Genomic DNA, 21,194 nt, shown 5'->3' on the forward strand with positions numbered 1-21,194 from the left:
GTACGCCATCTTGCGATTTCAGAACACACTGCATTTAGACGTCCGATTTCTTTTAGTGTCATGATCTGGACACCTTTGCGTAAAATACCACTGGCAGTTGTTTTATAAGCTGTTTATAATCACAAGTACGAACTCCCATAATCAAATATCCTGCGGGACACTTACTTAAAACGGTCCGCCTTAAGCTTAACGTAAACGGTTCTTCCACAGTACCTGGCCAGCAGTGTACACGGTTGCAAAACGGTAAGAAAATGAGTAAACCTTCTCAAAAGATTTCAACATGTGATGATATGCAAACTGATGACTAGCTAAACAGCTATTGATGATGAAAAAAGGAGCACACGTCGTTTTCTAGTTTTGTATGGATTAACTTTACTCTTCACTGGATTAGACTTATGGTATTTTCTGTTAGAGTACTCTCAAATTTGACATGAAAAGCAATGTGGTTTTGAGAAAGCTCTAGCTGCAACACCGAGATATTATCCTCTGATAATCAGTACAATAAGTAGCTTAGTAGTAAGCTCATCAAAACGAGCAAGAGCCGATTAGCTGGTGGCAGATTTTAGTTACAGTATATAAATGTCAGTAAGAAAATCTAGGACCTGCTATATGGGGCCATATCTAAAGTCATCCGTGAGAGGAGACTACGTTTCGCTGGTCATTCCTGGAGGAGTAAGTAAGAGATCATCAGCGACGTTCTTTTGTTGGCACGCAAAACATGGACATGCAAGTGTAGACAGGCCTCGCAAAACCTAACGTTACATACATCAGCTCCGTGAGGATGCAGGCTGCACACCATAAGAACAGCCAAGAGCAATGGAGGACAGGGAGGACTGGATGTTCATCCGTTACACTCTCACGGCAAGATGACGATGATGAAGAAAATCTGATTCAGCTTTAATTTAGCACTTTAATAATTTGATTTAGCTTTAATTTTAGCACTTAAATCATCCGATTTAGCTTTAATTTTAGCACTTAAATAATATGATTTAGCTTTAATTTTAGCACTATGAGTCCGTTAGAACCTACAACAGTGGTGAAGACAAGGGCTCCGTGCAAGCGATTGTCTGGAATTCTCAACCTATAATATATTTTATCTCGTGTCCCTAGTGGTGCATAGTCCCCCATTTGTACACTTAATCACCCCAAGAACCTTCCAAGGCCCATTCTTAAGTGTATTGGCATAGCTGCTGGCTTTGCAGTTTTCAAGATGAAGTATTCAGAAGCTTAGTGTGGAGACAAGTACACAATAAGGCCCACTAACGACTAGCTGTTGTTAAAGAAACAGAATCACAAACTTCAAAGTATAAACATATATTTACAACATAAGCTTCGAAGAGCAGTAAGACAGAGAGCTCCCTTAATCATATCATACTGGAAATGAAATATGTTGATTTGTGAAACTATAATTTCCATTGTCATAGCGATAAAAAAAAAAACTTGTATCAAGAAAAAATACGAAGAAGAAAATGTGCAACTGCATGAATTAAAAAAAAACATAATAATGAAAACACCTCAATTCAAACGAAAAAAAAATTATTAGAAAAAAAATAACAACTTGTCTTACTGTGTACATGTACACTTGTCAGGGAAAATAAGAATGGGAAAAGCCACATGACCGGAGAATAATTATTACTATCCTATCCTAAAATATAGCCCGGCACTACGTTGATGTGCTTTCAACCTGTTTACTGTGAACTTGCTGTGAATGGACGTCATCTAGCGATTTCAGAACGTACTGATCCTAGACGTCCGATTTCTTTTTCTTGTCCGTTTGAATATCAAGCATTGTTATAACAGTGTTCTTTTCTCTCGTTAAAATGCAAAAAATTACAATTTGTCAACTATCAAGCCTAAAGTTGTTCTATAGATCAAGCTGATGGCAGAAATAAAGATCTAAGGCAAGGCTGCGAGTCACACAATTATTCAATATTTACAGAACATTTTGATTATCTATGCCATTTCTTCTTAAGAGCTGCATGAGCAAAAACGTGCAGAATTCCTATTCATAATCACCCTCAACACCAAGCACCATTGTTTTCAACACCTTACTTCCTTAAATTAGACGAAAAGAAAATTTGTAAAGATATGGTTCAAGAAGCAATAATTAGAATGTATGAACACTGAAGCATAGATTTTCATCATGGTAGAGTGTTTGGATCAATTATTTCATAGTCTTTATCGTCGACCATGTCGTCACTCCACGTCTTCTTTGGACATCCGAGCCAGTCTTCGACAATCGTCGCGGACTTTGCCGAACGCGGCAGTCGTATCGCTGGAGAACTGTGGATTGTTTCCGACGCTTTCGACGAAGAACTGCCGATTGTTTCCGACGATACCGAAGACGAGCGGCCGAGTATTGCCGAAGCTACCGACGAAGAACGACCGAGAGTTGCCGAAGCTTCCGACGGCGAACGGCCAATAATTGCCGACGCTATCGGCGAAGAACGGCCGAATGTTGACGACATTCTCACTCTCGACGACGAAGAATGCCGAATGCGGTAGCGAGGTCGCCGACGCTCGAACGACGTCACCTTCGGTTCCGAGGGTGATATCCTTTCGTAGCTGTTTCTTTTGAAGACGAAAATGTCGCTTCCAACGCGCAAGATGGCGTCGGGGTTGTAGGAAGAGCCGAGCCATTTTTTGGAAGAACGTGGGTATCCTTTCGCTCGTCCTTTTCCTGCGACGTACTTGTAGTAGCGGTTTCCTATGGAAATGCAAGCAAACACAAATTAAAATACGGTTTACCGGGTATGCAATACGACCAAAAAACAAACAACGGTTCCAAAACTGTAGTGTTTTCTTACGTTTGAAGAAGTAGATGGTTTTCTCGTCCTGTGTGCTGAAGGCGGCATCCACCCGGGTGTACAGACCAAAGTCACGTGGGCTCAGACTTTGAACCGGAGCCGAGAAGTTCCCGTGGAATACCCACACATTCCTGCCCTACAGAGCATGCGCAGGAAACAAAAATAGTCAGAGAAAGCAAATTTCAAAATATCTTTGAATGACACTGTTAATGCATTTAGGTTTGCGTGGTTTTTATTTCGCTCTAAGGCGAAAATGGAGTGTTCGCGGTTGTTTTAAGTTTGCGGCAGCGCTATATAGTCACATACTGCTACAGTATTGGACAAGAATGTTCGCTGTGGTTTAAAGATCGCGGTGAAACGGTCGCCACGCAAACAGCGAATATGAAACCACCGCGAACATTTCTGCATTTACAGTATTTCTAGAAACCGGTTGAATTTATGGTAACGTTCTTGTTCTATCCCCTAAGTACTCTGACTTGAAAAAAAATACTGTTACTAAAATGGAACAAAGGAATAAAGAGGTACAATAATAAGGTGTTGTATACATACCTGAAAGAAGAACACCAAGCCTCGGTTTGTAAAAGCAGCGTCGATTGGTCCGTCTACGCCCCACCGGTCCTTGATTGTCCAGGGGCCATCGGCAAGCTCCAATCCACCCTGGTATAACTTCCAAAACTTCTTTTCTGTTCAAAAGACAAAGAAAAAGAAAATGTAACTACGAGTCTATTGATATTTGCTAGAGCAGATCTTTTATAAAGTATTTGACGATCATTAGATTAGAAGCTTTGCCCATACTCTATACAGGAGTCTAGAATTACAATAGAACCCTGAATAGTTGTGAAGGACCGTCATATCTGTTCACTTAAAATTTGTAGGACAGAACACTTCAAATAAATGTTTAATTGCGTCGAGAAAGTTTAAAAGGTAACAGCTAGCTAGAAGATTACCTCTGAATGCAAAGACTGTTCCATTTGGCATCTCCAACACCGCATCGAAGCGAACTTGTTCTCGGCACCACTGCGGGCTCCTCTTTTCCTCAGGCGCGTTGGGCAAAATGTCGTTCTTAGTGCCTGTCAATCATGAGAAACGATAAAGATGTAATATGAAATGTTTACTTTTTATCAAGCAAACAGAAATTAACAACTAGAGTTAAGTATTTGTGCTACATATACTTCAGGTTTGCTATGTTAGTTTAGCGATTACGGGGTCTTTTTATAGATATGAATTGGTTGAATGTGTGATAGTTGAGTGCCGATTTTTGTAAAAATAGAAAGAACGCTAGCGACCCCAAAAACACCCCTCCCAAAGAAATGGTATGGCTACCCTAGACGTCACAAAATCAAGATGGCGGCCACCACACATGCCAACGGATCCAACAAAGGTTTTGCTACGCAAACCTGTAAATACAGACAATATGACGACGCACTGAATGTTGAGTCAACGTGTATCAGCGCCGCCATTGAACATGTACAAGAAAAACAATTAAACTAACAATTATATATAGATATTCATAAACGGACAAATACATGTATGTAATCAAAACATCAATAAGGGCCCGTTCTGAGATCGCAAAACCTAACCCCCCTCCCTAGTCTCTCGTCCCTTTCCTCTCATCCCTATTGTTTCTTGGCGGCCAAGTTGTCTTGCAGGCCTCTTTCACACAGTGCAGAGGTGACACCTAGCAGAAAAAGATGTAACTGCAGCATGCAAAACTCACCGTACAGTCTCTGTATCCCAGCGACGTCGTCGGGGTGAAGCTTGAAGAAGGGCCGGTACAGGTAGGTTGGGATCATGATGGCGTCCGGCACGTCGGAGTGACCCAGCCCCAGGGTGTGCCCCAACTCGTGCACCGCCACCTGGTACAAATCCTTACCTGCGTCTGAAGGAGAAACCGTGACAGTCCAGTAAGACAACATCGATCTGATCATGAGGACGGCTTATCTTTCTCAGATGTTACAGATATATACTTTGCCTTCTTCTTCGATTCGTCATCATATATTTAACCTCATTTGGCTCGAGCACGGGACGCAAGACGTAATCAAGACAGATTAGATTAGATTCACTCACATCGGGAAGCATTCCTAGTTTTCGGTTGGATGTGGTGGGTTCTTTTACGTGCTCTTGGTGTGGCTCTCCTCAAACACGGGAACTCCGTTAACGACGGATGTCCCTAACCGAAGCTGGGTACTAATTCTAACCTCAGTTAGGTAATTTGCATGTGTTAAGTGTCTTTCCCAAGGGCACAACTTTGGAGCATGTCACGGGTTTTAACCCAAAACCTCTTGATTCCTGAGAGAACACTCTGACCATATCGCCCCAAGACAAGTTGTCTAATAGAAGATGACGAATCTAGGTTAACGTATTGCGGTTGTAAACGTTGATAAGAAATAGATATTTAGATAAAGACACATCAAAGTACCGTTCAGTTCTCCAACGGTCCACGTCTCAGCTTCATCAAAATGGCAGTTACCGCCATATTCCGGGTAGAACGCATGCGCAAGAGTCCCGCCAGGTCCGTCGAACGTGTTCTTGGTCCCGTCGCCATGGTAACCTTTGGCGAATCGGATGGTGACGTCAGCCTTGTAATATGGCGGCACCCTCCTGAAGTCTATGTTAATGACATCACTCCAAACCTGCAATGTGATAAAGAATGATTGACGAAAAACAGCTACTGAGATCTTGACCAAATCTTCTCTCAACAGATACACACGCATAACAAAATGTTTCCAGAAAGTCATATGTTAGACGTCAGCGGAACAGGTCACACAACGAAGATCAAAGAGACAGTCGGCTAGAGTTAAGTATTGGTGCTACATATACTTCAGGTTTGCTATGTTAGTTTAGCGATTACGGGGTCTTTTTACAAATATGAATTGGTATCGAATTTTTCCTTTTATTTTAGTTGAATATGTGATAGTTGTGTGCCGATTTGTTAAAAATAGAGAGAACGCTAGCGATCCCCCCCAAAACACCCCTCCCAATAAAATGGTATGGCGACCCTGTGACGTCACAATTCAAGGTGGCGGTCACTACACATGCCAACGGATCCAACAAAGGTTTTGCTACGGAAACCTTTAAATATCCCATCCCTCAACAGAGACGGGGGCCGATACCGACTACCGGGCACCTTTGACCTGTTGCTGACGTCACACTTTTGCTCAAGTGACGTATATGTATCAAATCAACTTATGAAGGACCAGAGGAGTGATCGAAAGCTTGTTGGTAAGGGCTTTTCTTTGTGTACGGAAATAACGTGCAAAATAACTAATATGTTGAATACCGTCACAGATAAATCTTCATATGAGATTCTATGTAGTAAGTTGTGTTGGCCAAATCAACAAAATGTTGAATATGCTTTCTGCTACCACAAATTAATATTTTGCTAACACATACATATTCTGAGCACCTTAAAAGCCATGCCTATTGCGTCGTTGACAACACTCCTTGACAGGTCCGGCGTGTAGCTGATGATCTTGTAGGTCAGTTCCTTCTTCTTCCACCTGCTGCCACCGAGACTGTACAGGCTTGCCATGCGGGGCCCCTCCCCGCCTTGCCCGCCCGCACACGTCTGCGCGGTCCGCTCCGGCTCGACGTCTGGCATACCGCACCGCGGTCTCTTCATCGCTCGTATCGTCTTTCTGTCTAATTTACCTGTGAAGAAGATTTGCATTTTTGAAATGTACAGCAAAATCAGCAAATAAAACTTTCAACACACAAACAATTAAAAATAAACAAACAAACGAAACTATGAAGAGCTGCATCATTTGTGATATAGCAAAATGTTGTCAGTTAAGTTCTTTGTGTGAATTAGTGATCACGAAGTACCGTTGTTTTATCCCAAGTCCGGATATCTACATTATAATCTATGAACCAAATTATGACCAAATCTAATAACAAATCTATATTTATCGTTAATGGGGAAATCACGCATGTACTTATTTTGTGTTTATTACATTTTTTCCAATGACAGATGTTGTTCTGAATATGCTTTTCATATTTCGCCAGTGCATTTCTATGTATGCTTGATTTGATTTTGATCTTAGATTTTATTAGAATTACAACAATGCAATACAAGTGAGACACAGGCAGCTATTGCCGGGAGTCGTGACCCATACACATAATATTCCAATTTTTACACTTAAAGTAAAGTGCCTTTTTCCCAAGGGCACAAGATCGGTAGCGTCGGGGATTCGTAACCCGGGACCCCTCGGTTTTGGGCCGAAAACCCTTCCGTTACAACACACGACCCACTCTACGATACCAGTATAGTCCAGGGCAAGAGCGAATGCTATCGATACATTCCAATCAAAATCAAACATGACGTGCGGGAAAGAGATGAAACAGACTTGCTAACAAAACAGGGTCAGGCACGCTTTGCTATCTTAGGTGTGAGACACTCGTCTCTTTCCTCTTATCCCACCTGCTTCTCATCATGTCGTCACCTATCTCTGACCCAAAACTTCCGCAAATTGACCGAGTCACAGATGTAGACGCTGTCGTTATAATTTCCTGTCAATCATTCGAATGAGATTAACATAAGAGGCTAATCCCGAGTGCCTTCTTCTTTCTCTATCCATTAGTCTCAACTTTTTGACCATTGGGGCAGCACAGAAGACCTGGAAACCAGTTTTCTCCACCTTTCTCGTTTTTTTTTGTTTTTCCTAGGGTTTCAACAATCACATTTACTTTGTTGTTTTTGTGTGACAACTTTTCTTTTGACGTACGATGGCGTGTATTGGAAATTCGGAATAAAACAATACACAAAGCTTCCTGAAATTGTAGTTCATATCTATATCAAAGGGCGGTTGTTGAATGTCGTTGACCCGAATAAAGATCATGCTGCGTGTCCGAATGAAATGCCAGCTTTCATACAGAAAGCGGTCACTCATCCGACACCTTTAGAAGCTTAGAATTTGATATTTTGTAAATATTCGACTTGAACATAACCATATCGTGCTCCTAATTAATGTAATATATACCAGTAACAAAGCGTTGAAAAAACAAATACCCCCAATATAGTCGGTTAATGATGTAAGGAACCTTGCCCTTGTCATAATTCTCTGACATTGAATGTCGACCAGATCATGACCTCTTGGACGTGGTCAAAGGTCATAGAGGTCAGCCATGCTAATCACAACCTGATGACACACATATGCACGCATATCTACGTTAGGTCAGGTGAGGGTCGTGAGACATCTCTTAAATGTGGCCTGTTGTTAATAAAAATGAGGAAATTCACACCGGGTTGAGACTATTAACTAGACAACATGTCAGTCAACAGCTACCTGCTCATTTTAAAAGATAAGACATGCGGCAAGATTTGATAAAAAGTATTTAGTAAGCAAATAAAGAGTACATGTGTGTTTTCCCTGAGGGCGAGCCAAAATATTCTTATCATCCAGATTATACGGTGATGGTCGAACATCTAAATACCTGAACAGATTCTGTTTTTGTATCGAATCTTAGTATCTTTTGTTTCTTCGTAATTTCATAAAGAACATCCCAAACACAAAACGAGAAAACGATTCGGGTAAGAATGGTCAAATGTTAAATTTGTGGCATACTGTGGGCTCATGAAAGTTCAAATATATAGCATATATATAATGTATGATGGAATATATAGCGGCAGCATTCTAATTTTCCAGCTCATCTTTTGTCCATGAAATTAAGTTGAATTATTGACAGGTACTAAAGATGTTGTTTTTTAGAACTTTGCAACAAACCTGAGTAAGCTTACAGATGTTCTCTATGTGATAGAGACTGACATTTCCTTATAGGACTGTTTATCCATAGCCGAATCTTTAGGGCCGATGTGAATTAGGATTTTACCATGGTCAATATTGACCGACGGAAACCATATAGATGTTAGTATACATATTAAATATGTCTACGGCATGCATCCAGAGTAGAGTTACGACTTTGAGCAAATTCAACGTTTCAGACTGACCATGTCAGCAACTGTCGGTGTGTGCATCTCTGTACTAACAGGTCCAGCAGTACGGAACTGATTATCATGGCACAGAGATAACCCGTTAGGGGGTTGACAAGATCCCGATGGCAGGAAATATCTAGACCATGACCCCCACCGCAACCCCCGTAAATTTTTGATCACTTAAGAGGATTTCAGCAGCTACGGGGTTTGTTGTATGATAGAATGTAATCCACATTTATAGATATTGAGATAAGAATATTTTCTTAAGCTGTTGTCCAGATGTTCAGCAATATGTCCTTGAGCTTTGCGGTTATTTTACGACTTTGATAAGATTTTACGACATAGGTTACGTAAAATGACCTATTTACGTGCAGGACAAGTTTACGTCCAGTTTGGGTCATGTCCACCTGTCGCGGTGTATTATGCCAAAGCATGCTCTCATGAGTAATAAAGAACGTCATAAGTATGATCCTCAGCCATCTCTCTCTATCATTTTGCTCTGTCTGCGCGGTTTTAAGATAAATACGTTTTGAATAAATCGGACGTTAATTGGTCATGTTACGTTACTTCACGTTGCATGCGAAGATAACATTTGCAACGAAATCTTAGTTTTCCATGTAAAATGTTGTTATTTTACTTACATGTAACCGGTAAATTCATGAATCGCTGGAATTTGCATATCGCTTTTCTGACGGTGGGTGTTAGATCTCCTCGTGACGTCAGTCCGGCAGGCGCACTAGGGTCCTGTTCTGCATAGCCGTACTTCGACAGGTAGTTCTGTGTTAAACAGAGAATGTGAAAAATGTGATGGACACAATGCAGACAATTTTTCATTATGTATACACATTACATATTTTCAATATAACATGAATAACTATTAAGTCATTGAAGTGATTTACGTTACATTATAAAGTGACTGTTCAGCAGAATATACATGTACAGTATCATACTGTACGGATTACTTTATAAAATGTCATTTAATATTAGTTTGAAGTTGGCATGACGATAACGGTGGATTGGGCTTCAAATCGACGTTCGACAAGAACGTCAAAAGTTGTTCCGGCATATCTCAACACAGCAACGTCAACAACAAAGCAAAGAAACGTGAAGGGAAATGCATGAATGCAGAAGACTTTTGATTTGATAAACATTCAACCCACATTCCAATTACACATTTCCACGACCTGTGATCTTTCAGTTATGAAACCGCATGATCGCTTTGTTTTTTTGTCTGTTTTGTTTGATCCACATCCTTACAAATAGCCGAAAAGTTCACATGTGTTAGTAAAGTTGTTTTGTTACGGTCTCTGGTTGTCTGAAGACTTTACCACACCACACGAACAGTAGGAGGGAAAGACGTACGATGACTGTAAATAATTACGCACAATGAGGGGCCATCAATGGCGTGGCAGTGTTTACGTAGTATTCAACAGCCCATGACAGACACTGTTACATAACATCGAGGCGTCCAATGGTGTAAAGCCAAACAACCTGTCCGAACTTCACAAATCAGGTGCACGTACACATGTGGCCATCTGTGCATTTATTTAGCCCATCTGGGCAGGAATATGCAATGAAGACTATTATTACCAATAATAGTAGTGAAATGATCCAAACTTGATAGACCATACATATATACAGTGAAAAAGGAATGAAACACTTACACTATCAAACTGGCAACCATTACCATTTCAAGTAATGTCTGTTTCCTTCCACTCTTTTGAGTTGAATATTTGACCTTGAGTTTCACTTTGACTTAGAATGTTTTCGGTGCTAACGTTGACCTTGACGACAGATGTGACCTTGATTTGTAGCAGTTTGATTTGTGTATCAACACTCTCCCAACAACCCCTGCGGGGTGACGGATGGGTGTGTGCTACCGACTGACTTTTGTCAACATTACTTGGACAAGCAATCACGAGGAGCGACGACCTTTGACCTGCAGGAAACAAGATGGCAATGACAGATCGAAGTGGAGTGAGTGACCCCTGACAGTGGTCAAGGTGACAGGATGGTGGATTTATGGAGTCACGTCTCTGTTTGACTTCATGGTGGATTGATTGATTAACTGAGTTGTTTTGAAATAGAATCGATCAGTAATGGTAACAGACAATTGATGAGTTCTGTGGAATTCATCACTTTTGTTTGATGAACTCATGGCCATGGAGAAACTAGACTAGTCTATGAATAAAAAAGACTCTTTTTACACAACCAAGAGATTTATTCCACTGACGTTTCGGTGACCATCTGTCACCTTCTTCAAGGCAATTCTGATTGGTTCACATAGCAATGCAGCACAGGTGTTGCTGCTTATACATATTAATGAGATACATTCCCAAACGCAAAGTATTTACATATTATGTACAATCATAGGGATGACATCACTATGCAGTCCCAAACGTACAGAAGCGTAACGCATACACAAATATCGATCAAAAAGCAATGCAACTAGTCTGTGGTCGTGGAATTAATCGATTTAGCGGTAAACTCCACGGCCGTGGACAGACTTTTACTAGTACGGGGTCGTGGAATTCATCGATTTAGTTATGAACTTTACGTCCATGCATGGCGGACTTATACAGGTGCAAACAGAACAACGAGGTCAAGTACGCCATCTTCACTTCTTATCCGACAGTTTACCTGTGAATATTTTCTGTCATATATGACATAAAACCTGTAGTCTATTAATGTTAAAAGTACCATTTATTATGCAATGTTTTGTTACAGGTTTAAAGTTAAAGTCCTCCCCGCACCAGACGGCGCCCATCTCTGTTTCGGCAGCCCTGGGCCACACACATTTGTGCAAGTCACTACAGCAGGGGGCTAGTCCACTGGTAGTGGTGTGTGTTTAACTACCATACTCTTTCCCAAATGCTAAGTGCTAAGAAGAGAAAGCAGTATGTATCATTTTTAGAGTCTTTTAGGTATGACCCGGCCGGGGTTCGAACTCACGACCTACCGTATGCAAGGCGAACACTCTACCCATTAGGCAATTGCCCCGGTTTGTTACAGGTAGTTGTCAAAAATCAACCCTCTGATACGTTCAGATTGAAATATGTTTTGTCTCACCCTCTACATAACTTTTGTTGCAAATGTCACTCGATGACAAATTACTGAGACGGCCTCTTGTCTCTACTGAATTTCCCGCACCCCATGCGTTCTCGCCATGTGTCTACTATTAGTACAGTATCAGCAACTTCGGATAATCTAAAACAGACAAAGTCTTAAGAAAAGACTTCTTGGAATGTCCTAAGGCGAATCGAAGATCCTTAAGAAACATCCTGTTGTGATTCATCCAGCTGGACTATTGGGATTCTTGTTACTGATAATCTTATAACAATGTCCATTCTTAAGGAGACCTTTTCAAGAACCCAAGGTATAAGAAGGTGGGGAATGCAGACGTTTCCGGGGCCTGAGACGCTCAAGGTGATAGTCAGGGCTAAGCCATTGCTAGAACTAATCTTAAGAACCATTGAGTCTGGCACGCACGATACCTCCTCACACACACAGTACGGAAGATCTTGTGGGAGTCCTAGAAATAGGAAACTGTGGGGATGAGCTTGCAAGTTGAAAGAGATTCAACGATGCACATCAAATCCTAATTAATTGTATACAATTTCCTAGTTTTCAATCGTTAAATAACACAGCAAAATTCGTATTCTTAACTGGAACTAGATAAACCGTGTATTATAAGCTACATATGTTCATATGATATTAAACTGTCTTAAGAAGCGAGAAGATATTGAACATGTACATCATAGTAGTATTAACTGGTCTGATACACGTTTTAATATCACTGTAATTATACTTCTGTTTTATCTTCATGACCTGTACTTAGCTTGTAAAAGCCTAAACGTCCAATATAGGTCTTTCATCCATTAAAACTATACTAAGACATGTTAAACAGTAAGTGAAAACAAATCACTTCTCATCTCTCATCAGTCTACTAGTATTGCCTGGAAGAGAACTAAAGCCCCCCTCTCACTGGACCGGCGACACGCTGGCGGCGCCGCTGCGGCCGATCGAGTTAACAAAGCACTGCACGAATTTCATCGACAAAAAACGAATATCTTTTTAGCTGTGTGTGTTTTGTTGTCTTTTGGGTCATACTTGTACGTTTTGAATGATATTCCCAGTTATAAAGTCAAGGGTAACACAAATCCAGTTTAGGACGCAGCGACGCCGCCAGCGTGCCGCGGGTCCAGTGAGAGGGGGGCTTAAGGATTAGGTCATCAACTACAGTGGACGGCTCAGGACAAGGCCGCAGCCGTGCTGTACAAAACAACATCATCCATTCTGTCACCCACCCGCAGCTGACGAAGGCCAAAAATCATCACCCGTTACCACCTCCCGTCTTGTCTCTCCAACGACGCCATCTTTTGTATGTTCAAGATAATGAAAACTAACAGGTCTCGGTCAAAAGTCATTTACCCAAATTTACAACAGCCTTGAAACATAGCGTTGGGGGATTTTTTCACTTTCTCAGGCAAGTTATGTTTCGGATGTTATCAAGGGGAACTGTTGCAATACTGACCAGCTGTTCTTCTGGTATTTAAGGTTAGACTCTTCAGATAACCTTTGTAAGTAGTCCATCTTCAGCTGTCATTGGTCGTTACCCTACAGGTATCTCAGCATGGAAGGTCTACAAGCAGGCAATTATCTGAGATAAGCAATCTTGGAACGTAACGTGGCATCGTACGCGTGTGGCGCAATCGGCAGGGTGTTTCACCCACAACCGAGAGGTCCTGGGTTCGAAACCACCGATATGCCCTGATGTTGTGCTCTTGTGAGAGGCACTTTACACGACATTCCTCACTTCACTCAGGTGTAAATGAGTACCTAGCCTCGGTTAGGGACGTCTCTCGGATAAGACGTTAAATGGAGGTCCCGTGTTTGAGGAGAGCCACACCTCTTGCACGTTAAAGAACCCACCGCACTTATCGAAAAGAGTAGGGGTCTTTCCCGGTGTGTGTGGATCATATAAATCTGTCCGGATATGCAGCTTGTACTCTTCAATACAAACCTGGTGCTACGCCTTCTGCATTGACATTTTGGTCATTGCCCTACATGTATCTCAGCATGGAAGCTTCGAAGGTCTACATGCAGGCAATACTCTGATCATGAGATAAGCAATCTTGGAATTTTACTCAATACACGTGCGCGAAACTGCCAAATATCACCCAAGAATCTTCTGCCTTGTCATGATCACGATGATAAGGTTGCAATGATACGAGTTCTACACCTTGAGCACGGTAAAGAACCACGACACATCGAAATGAGTAGAGATCCTTCCCGGTGTGAGTGGATCAAACATAACAGTCTAGTCTCCGTGTTGGTATCTTGTTAATGAGATGATGATAATTATCTGCCATGTCAATCCCTCCACAAATGCGATCACTCACTCACTCACTCACTCACTCACTCACTCACTCACTCACTCACTCACTCACTCCTCACTAACTCACTCACTCTCTCACTCACTAACTCACTCCTCACTCACTCACTCACTCACTCCGCACTCACACACTCACTCACTCACCCCTCACTCACTCACTCACTCACTCACACACTCACTCACTCACTCACTCACACCGTCGAGGTCGTTCGGAATCTTCCCATTAATAGTTGTGATAAATGCCAATAAATATGTCAAACGCAGATGAATAGATTCAGAGTTTAGCCTGTCGTATGTCGAAGGAAATCAGTGAGCTTTTTACTCTATACTCGTGTACCGTTATTACCCTCCAGATGCAACATGACCCCTCGATGACCATGGGCAGGCTATCATCAGATATGTAATGTCCACCTACACATTACGTTTTCCTGCACGCTTGAGGCAATCCCCACCTAAACATGTCACGTCTCATGGTCATCGTATAGAGTTATTGAACACGGACAAGGTCTTGTTTAGACGTACTGTCTCTTGTTAGACCAAGGAGGAACAATGGTTATCAAACGTCTGTCAGCGTAATGTTTATTGACCTTCTTCGTGTATCAACAAGGTCCTAACAGGTCGTGTATATTTGGCGCTTAACAGACGAACGCCTTTATATGTGAAGTGCCAGAGCAAGGCTCCTTAACCTTCTCCCTGCTGTCTAACTCTGTAACCAATGGAGAATTGGGTGCAAAACGGCTACTTCTTTGTGCTAAAGGTTTAATATCCTTGACCAGAGTTAGTGATACTCCATTTGTGTTGATACTCAGTTGAGAAGGTCGCAGAGAAAGTGTTGGATCGGTTACAAAATACGTTGATGAAGGTTAATCATCCGGGTAGTAAGATACGCCAAAAATAGTTACTCAAGCAACTGGATAAGATGTTGAAACAGTCAGACGTTTCAGATAGCATCCGCTGTCTTTCATCAGTGACTCACGATAGGACTGGGAAACTAGGTGAACTATTAGCATAAAACATAGTCTTGAATTAATCTTCTTTAATTTGAAGACTACGTCAAGACATCCTAAATTGCCTTAACCTCATCAACATATCTATTGAGAGTTTTGGTACAAAACCAGTTTTCCCAGTCATATCATTAGTCACTGACGAAAGACATCGGATGCTGTCTGAAACGTCTGACAGTTTCAAAATTTTATCCAGTTGCTTGAGTACCAATTTTTGGAAAACAAAATGATTTATGACAAGGCGGAATGCGGTGGAAGTAACCTCCAGTACCTTAATTGACAAGTGTCGACTTTAAGTACCATAACTTCACCAAGATAACATTTGTGACCACGATAGCTTCCGGGCAGAGAAAGGATACAGTTTCAAGATGGAAGGATTTGTCACATTCCGTCAGAAACAGCTGAGACGCCGTTCGTGCCAAACAGATTGTGTAATGTTGTCCTGTCGCTGTGGGCACTCTCATCCAATATCCTTTATTATGAAGAAGGAAGCAAGCCTCGTCCACTTGTGTAAGAGTTTTTGTTTTCCTTAAAAACTCAAAGCCAGTGGGCTATTATGGATACAAGATCTTAGATATATGTGAATACAATGGGTATCTTTCATGTTTAGTATGTAAAAGGGAGCAAGCCTCGTCCACTTGTGTAAGAGTTTTTCTTCTTCTTTAGGAACTAAAAGCCAGTGGGTTAATTCCGTATATCATGGATACAAGTTCTTAGATATATGTGAATACAATTGGTATCTTCAACGCTACCAAGGTTAAGCTGAACGTATTTGCATATCATCAACTCCAGAAAAAAACTCTACACGACTTAATCTCCTTCCAGAGAGCTATCTACCATCCTCAAGAATCACGACTATAGCATGTACAGAACACGAGATATCAAAATAGGACACACACACACACACACACACACACACACAAACAACAAACAAATAAACACATACGTACATACAAACGCAACCAAAAACGTAACCTTCTCGGCGAAGGTAATACGTCACAAAATAGTTTATAGGCAGCAACGTGATTCTTCACAATCTTAAACTGTCACATATTGGAAACACCGGCGCCTTTCGAAAAGCCAGTCTGAAACCAAAATAGTGTATGTACATGTATGCCCTTGTTTCAGATACGGACCTTCATATGGTTTAGATTATAAAAAAGCCAGTTTTCGGAAATACAACTTCCTGTCTCCCCGAAGGAAGGTCTTAATTGGTCTTACATGGGTAACATTATGCAGTAAACCATCCCGCTTAACAGCTGAAAACGTCAAAACTCGACTCCGTCTCACGTCTTCAATTTAAGGAACGTCCTTAAGCAGAAGATAAGAAGATAACCCTTATTTTAGAAGGGCCAACGGACAAGAAAGCTTAAGATGCTTAAGAGGACTTCCCGACTATAAACCAGGCATGGAGACTTTATATCCCTGCACTTTACATGCCTTCGTATATATGGTATAGACGTATTTTATCAACGGTTGCAACGTTGGTAACATCTGATTTTATCTGTCCTGGCTATATTTTTGATGTAATACTACACCATGCAACGTCGACGGCATGCATGATATCAAACGCATGTATGCGGGGGACTTTGGCGCATCATATGATTCATATAATATAATATAATATAAGACCGTGTCTTTTATTCAATGAAATACATTTAATCTCAAACTGTAGTAGTTTATTCCGTAATAGAACACGAGTTTAATTAGTCAACATTGTTAACTCGCACTACCTGTACAGTATACCCTTACTACGCTTTGTTTTATGTTGCAATTAGCCCTCGGGCAAGAACTTGCAAATAAAATTATTAAAGTACAAGGAGAGAGGGTTCTGTTTTTCTGTAAATTCGTTCACAGAGTAACGTCACTTTTAGAGACTTGCAACTCACTGATTTCTTGAATATCTCATTCGATAAACGCCGTTTCTCAGAGAAAACGACTTCACGTATCTGCGTTGGGGCTCCTATATTAACACCCTTCAGTCCTTTGAACGAAAAAAATCCTTCAGTTATCTGAGAAAAACATGACTGAAAGTCGTGCACTTGTCGTCTTGAATCAATTGCCAATTTTAACCTATCAGTGCTCCGGAAGGATACAGGGTTTATCTTAAGGCAACTCCAACGCCTGTAGCACACAGACAAAAAATAAACTATATCGTTGCAACCGGAAGCTGTGCTGCAATGTGAAGACCATGCCTTGGGAGGTTAAGTCTGGTATGCTGTGTTTTATTCCCGTTCTACTGAACAGGTGTGTCCGTTCACTTGCGATCTTATCTGTGTCATCAGACACCAATGATGTATGCCCCCTGGCGGCCAATCTATTACAGCAGCACTAGTTTCCGTTGGACGGAATGAAGCCTAGACAAGAGTTATCGACATATGAGAACTGGGGGCACAAAGGAAGCGATAGGAGACCAGAAACCAGTATTTTGGTCACAACTTACATGTACGCAAACAACAGATATCATAAACAAATCTATCGATAGCATATTGGATTCACGCAAAAAGATATACCGGAAGCATAACATATTTACCGGAAACATAACATGTTTGAGATAACATAGAGAAAGTTTTTTGCAAGTTCCTGCCCGTAGGCTAATTGAAAGTACATGTAATACGGAGAGGACGGACAGACAATGATGAACAGTAAAACATGTCAATACTCTAGTCTTAACTACTGACACTAAGCTCTGACTTATTGGGTTCGACTTCTTTTTCCGAGACAGTGGAAGACGAATGATCACACTTTTTCTGTAATGTGTGGGTTTTGTGATGTTAAGAGTAGAGTAGTTTTCTTGTTGTCTGTAAACGTAGAGAAATTAGGATAGAAATTGGTGGCCTCTTTAAACAGCTCGTGGTCGTAGAATGGGCAACTTGACATAAAATGTGTTTCGTATTTACAACTTATTTCGCATACAGGTAAGTTCTTGTACCACCTTTTTTGCAATTTCAAGGGTGTTTGCAATAATCCTAAATTGCTAAGTGATAACGACACCCTTCGTCTAGTGATTTGGTTCTCATGTAAAACAAGACCGTAGCACGTCCAGGTCAAAAGATACAAAAACGGAAGTTCTGCTGCAGTACCAAGGTCACAAACGTGAATTTCGGCTTCCCAACACCCGCCACATATCAAATATCATCGTAATCCATTGTGACGGAGTCACTTGAGATAACTTGGAAAGGTCCGACGGAGTCACTCGAGATAACTTAGAAGGGCCCATTAGGTCTAAAGATAGAAAAGTAGGTCAGTCAGGCAGTCGGGGAGAGGAAGACCCGAGAGAAAGACGTGCTCATTAAACTAACAAGAAAGAACTATCTGATTCTTGTGTCCTTTAGCGCCAGCCATCCTGACAAGATACGGTGTTCTCCGACATCCATCAAGAGGTTCTTGGGGTATGCTGACTAGAGTAGGGCGGAAACACAAACAGACAGACAAACACACACACACACACACCCAAAACTATATCTCCATTTTTCATGGTGATGATAAAAAAGAGAATGTTTCAGGATCGGGCATAGCCCTGTCAGGCATTGTTAGTTCAACCAGCTGAGTCATATATAAGTGGGTGTCGTTACATGTTATGACAAGGTGTCGTGACATTAGCAAACTTCCGGGTACCCTAGGGGTGCATGGAGGCATAAGTCAGTAACTTATTAGTACCCTAAGGGGGCATGGAGGCAAAAGTCAGTTACAAGGCTGATCATATTTATGTAACACCATACGCTGACTTCACTTAGAACGCGTACTTGGATGGGGGGAATAGATATGGAAGAACTTAACCTCACTGACTAGTCTGTTTTGGAGGAGGTAGAGTCATGGCACGAAAAACGATATTTACGGATTCTTTAACAGTACTTAACGTCGACGTATTTTCCTTATTTACGCATCTATACGCCTCTTATACGAGTACGTAAAGATCGTCTTTACGTGGTCTTTCCGTGGGTACGGATACATCCGTAATTTCCGTTTCCACGTAGCCTTTAGGCAGTCTAAAGATATCGTAAATAATGATAAAAAAACGTTTAAATTTTATGTAAAGATGACGTTTTATTTTCTTACAGCATCGTTACGTGTGTGTAAATATTATCAAAAGGTGCGGATATATCGTTCTAAAACTTGTCCCTTGAAACTTTTTAAAGAAACTTAGGGGGCGGGGTCAAACATACAAAACATCTTGACGAATCGACAAGTGGTTTGCGTCAGGCAGGACCATAAACATGTCTGATCGAATACACAACGTTCTAGCTCAGGAGACACATTGTTTACATCAAATGTCAGATGAGGACAATACACTCAGTTGTGTATTTGCGTACCCCCTAGTCTCTACCAGGGAGCACAGTTTGGAACCTAGGTCGCAAACAGTACTCCCGGCCGGATATTGAACCTCCTCTGGCATGATATCGGTCTATTTGGCCAATTTCTACTACTGTAAATGCATTTAAATTCGCGGGGATTTAATTTCGTGGTAGAGAAAAAAAATTAAGTTCGCGTTCGAAACGATAGCAGTGCTACATACAGTCCCATAATGGAAACACTTTTCGCGATGGTTTTAAGTTCGCGGTAAAGAGTTCACCGCGAAAACCGCGAACATATAAAAACCACCGAGAACATTTCTGCATTTACTAGCCTGGTCCCAGTCTCTAGGGGTCGGCTTAGGGATGTTTAACCGGGCCCAGTCTGCTTTATTGAGCCGTTATTGTCAGCCTGTCTATTTAGCTGCCATATAGTTTAGCAGCCTTTCTACTTAAGCTGCCATAGAGAGTATCCAAGGCCGTAAACACACTCCGAGCGGACTAAGCTGTCTGGGCGGGCGGGGATCCTCCCAGCGCCGTAGAGATATCAGGGAGCCCCCGATGTTATGGCTTCCAGGCTAGCATTTACAGGAACGAGTGTTTAACTAGCGACCAGCTGTGGAGCCTGGTCGAGGCTATGCCCCGCTTGAACCGAGAAATAAACCATAATGTATAAAGATACGGACATCACATGTCAGATGAGGACAATGTACTTATTTCTGTATTTGTTTACCCCATATATTCCTCTAGCTCATTTGGTAGCGGCTTCGCAGTTGAGCCTCCTGTTTCCGATTAGTTGGATCCGGGAGACCCCGGATCGAATCCCGGGAAGGGTATCCTTGTCGGAGCTGCACCGTCTTTCGGAAGAGACGAAAAATGGGGGTCCCGTGTTCGAGGAGGTGCCTCGAGTGCGTTACAACAGCCTCATTACTCACATGGGTACCTAATGGCTGAAATAATACAACCTGGTGAATAGTTGAACTAGAAATTTACCATCGTGTATAAAGATACGGCCAGCCTGCAGCCGTATTTTAGCGTTCAACTCAGATAAGGTATGTCAAATGTATTGTAAGACGAACCCCTAAGCTTAAGCCCTCTAGACCTCTTACACAATACATTGTCTTTAAAGTCCTCTAAGTTTATTTTTCCAGTGCTTATTTTCGTTTGATCGGGCAATTACTCACTAGTCCGGACTCAAGTTCAAGGCTTGAAGTAAAATAAACCAATGTGTTTTCAAGGTCCATAGAGTGAAGCGTAGAGGGTGGTAAAGGCACAGAGTTTAGAGTCCAACACTTTTTAGAGAAGGAAAGCAAAACAAAGGTGTTAGAAAATATGTTGAAATACTGTAAATGCAGAAATGTTCGCGGCTTTTACGGCGAACTCTTTACCGCGAACTTAAATCCACCGCGAAAAGCCGTTCCATTGTGTGACTGTAACGCTACTGTTGTTTCAAACGCGAACTCAAAACCATCTCGAACACTCCAATTTCTCCCTACCACGAAATTAAATCCCCGCGCACATTTCTGCATTTACAGTACTGTAATTCTTGTTTCATTGTTACTTTATGTTCACTGTTTTCACGGTCACCTCTGTACCGTGAACTTACCGTGAAAAAAATTATTAATAATTCCTGCACACACTCGTTCGTTAAATCAATTGCCGCCACCGTGACGTTAAAGTTCAGTGAAAATGTCAATTTTTCTTACACCGTGAAATTGTGCTACCGTGAAGATAAAGTGAATTACAGTATTTGATTATTGAGGT

The 21,194-nt window shown here is 41.5% G+C and overlaps 1 protein-coding gene across 2 annotated transcripts in view; it reads right to left on the reverse strand.

Moving 5' to 3' along the window:
* Positions 1–1,298: 1,298 nt before the first annotated feature.
* LOC136422025 (matrix metalloproteinase-20-like) overlaps positions 1,299–21,194 on the reverse strand; it is a 52,185-nt gene continuing 32,289 nt past the window's right edge. For both annotated transcript variants that reach the window (XM_066409640.1, XM_066409641.1), the window contains exons 3-10: positions 9,381–9,516; positions 6,214–6,458; positions 5,227–5,440; positions 4,525–4,686; positions 3,755–3,877; positions 3,357–3,490; positions 2,808–2,943; positions 1,299–2,707 (exon numbers count right to left, since the gene is read on the reverse strand). In XM_066409640.1, coding sequence (XP_066265737.1) covers positions 2,142–2,707; positions 2,808–2,943; positions 3,357–3,490; positions 3,755–3,877; positions 4,525–4,686; positions 5,227–5,440; positions 6,214–6,458; positions 9,381–9,516 — 1,716 coding nt within the window. In that variant the 3' untranslated portion in view covers positions 1,299–2,141. The remainder of the gene's footprint in view (positions 2,708–2,807; positions 2,944–3,356; positions 3,491–3,754; positions 3,878–4,524; positions 4,687–5,226; positions 5,441–6,213; positions 6,459–9,380; positions 9,517–21,194) is intronic.

The sequence above is a fragment of the Branchiostoma lanceolatum genome, chromosome 16 (genome assembly GCF_035083965.1).
Source record: "Branchiostoma lanceolatum isolate klBraLanc5 chromosome 16, klBraLanc5.hap2, whole genome shotgun sequence".
NCBI classification, from domain to species: Eukaryota; Metazoa; Chordata; class Leptocardii; order Amphioxiformes; family Branchiostomatidae; genus Branchiostoma; species Branchiostoma lanceolatum.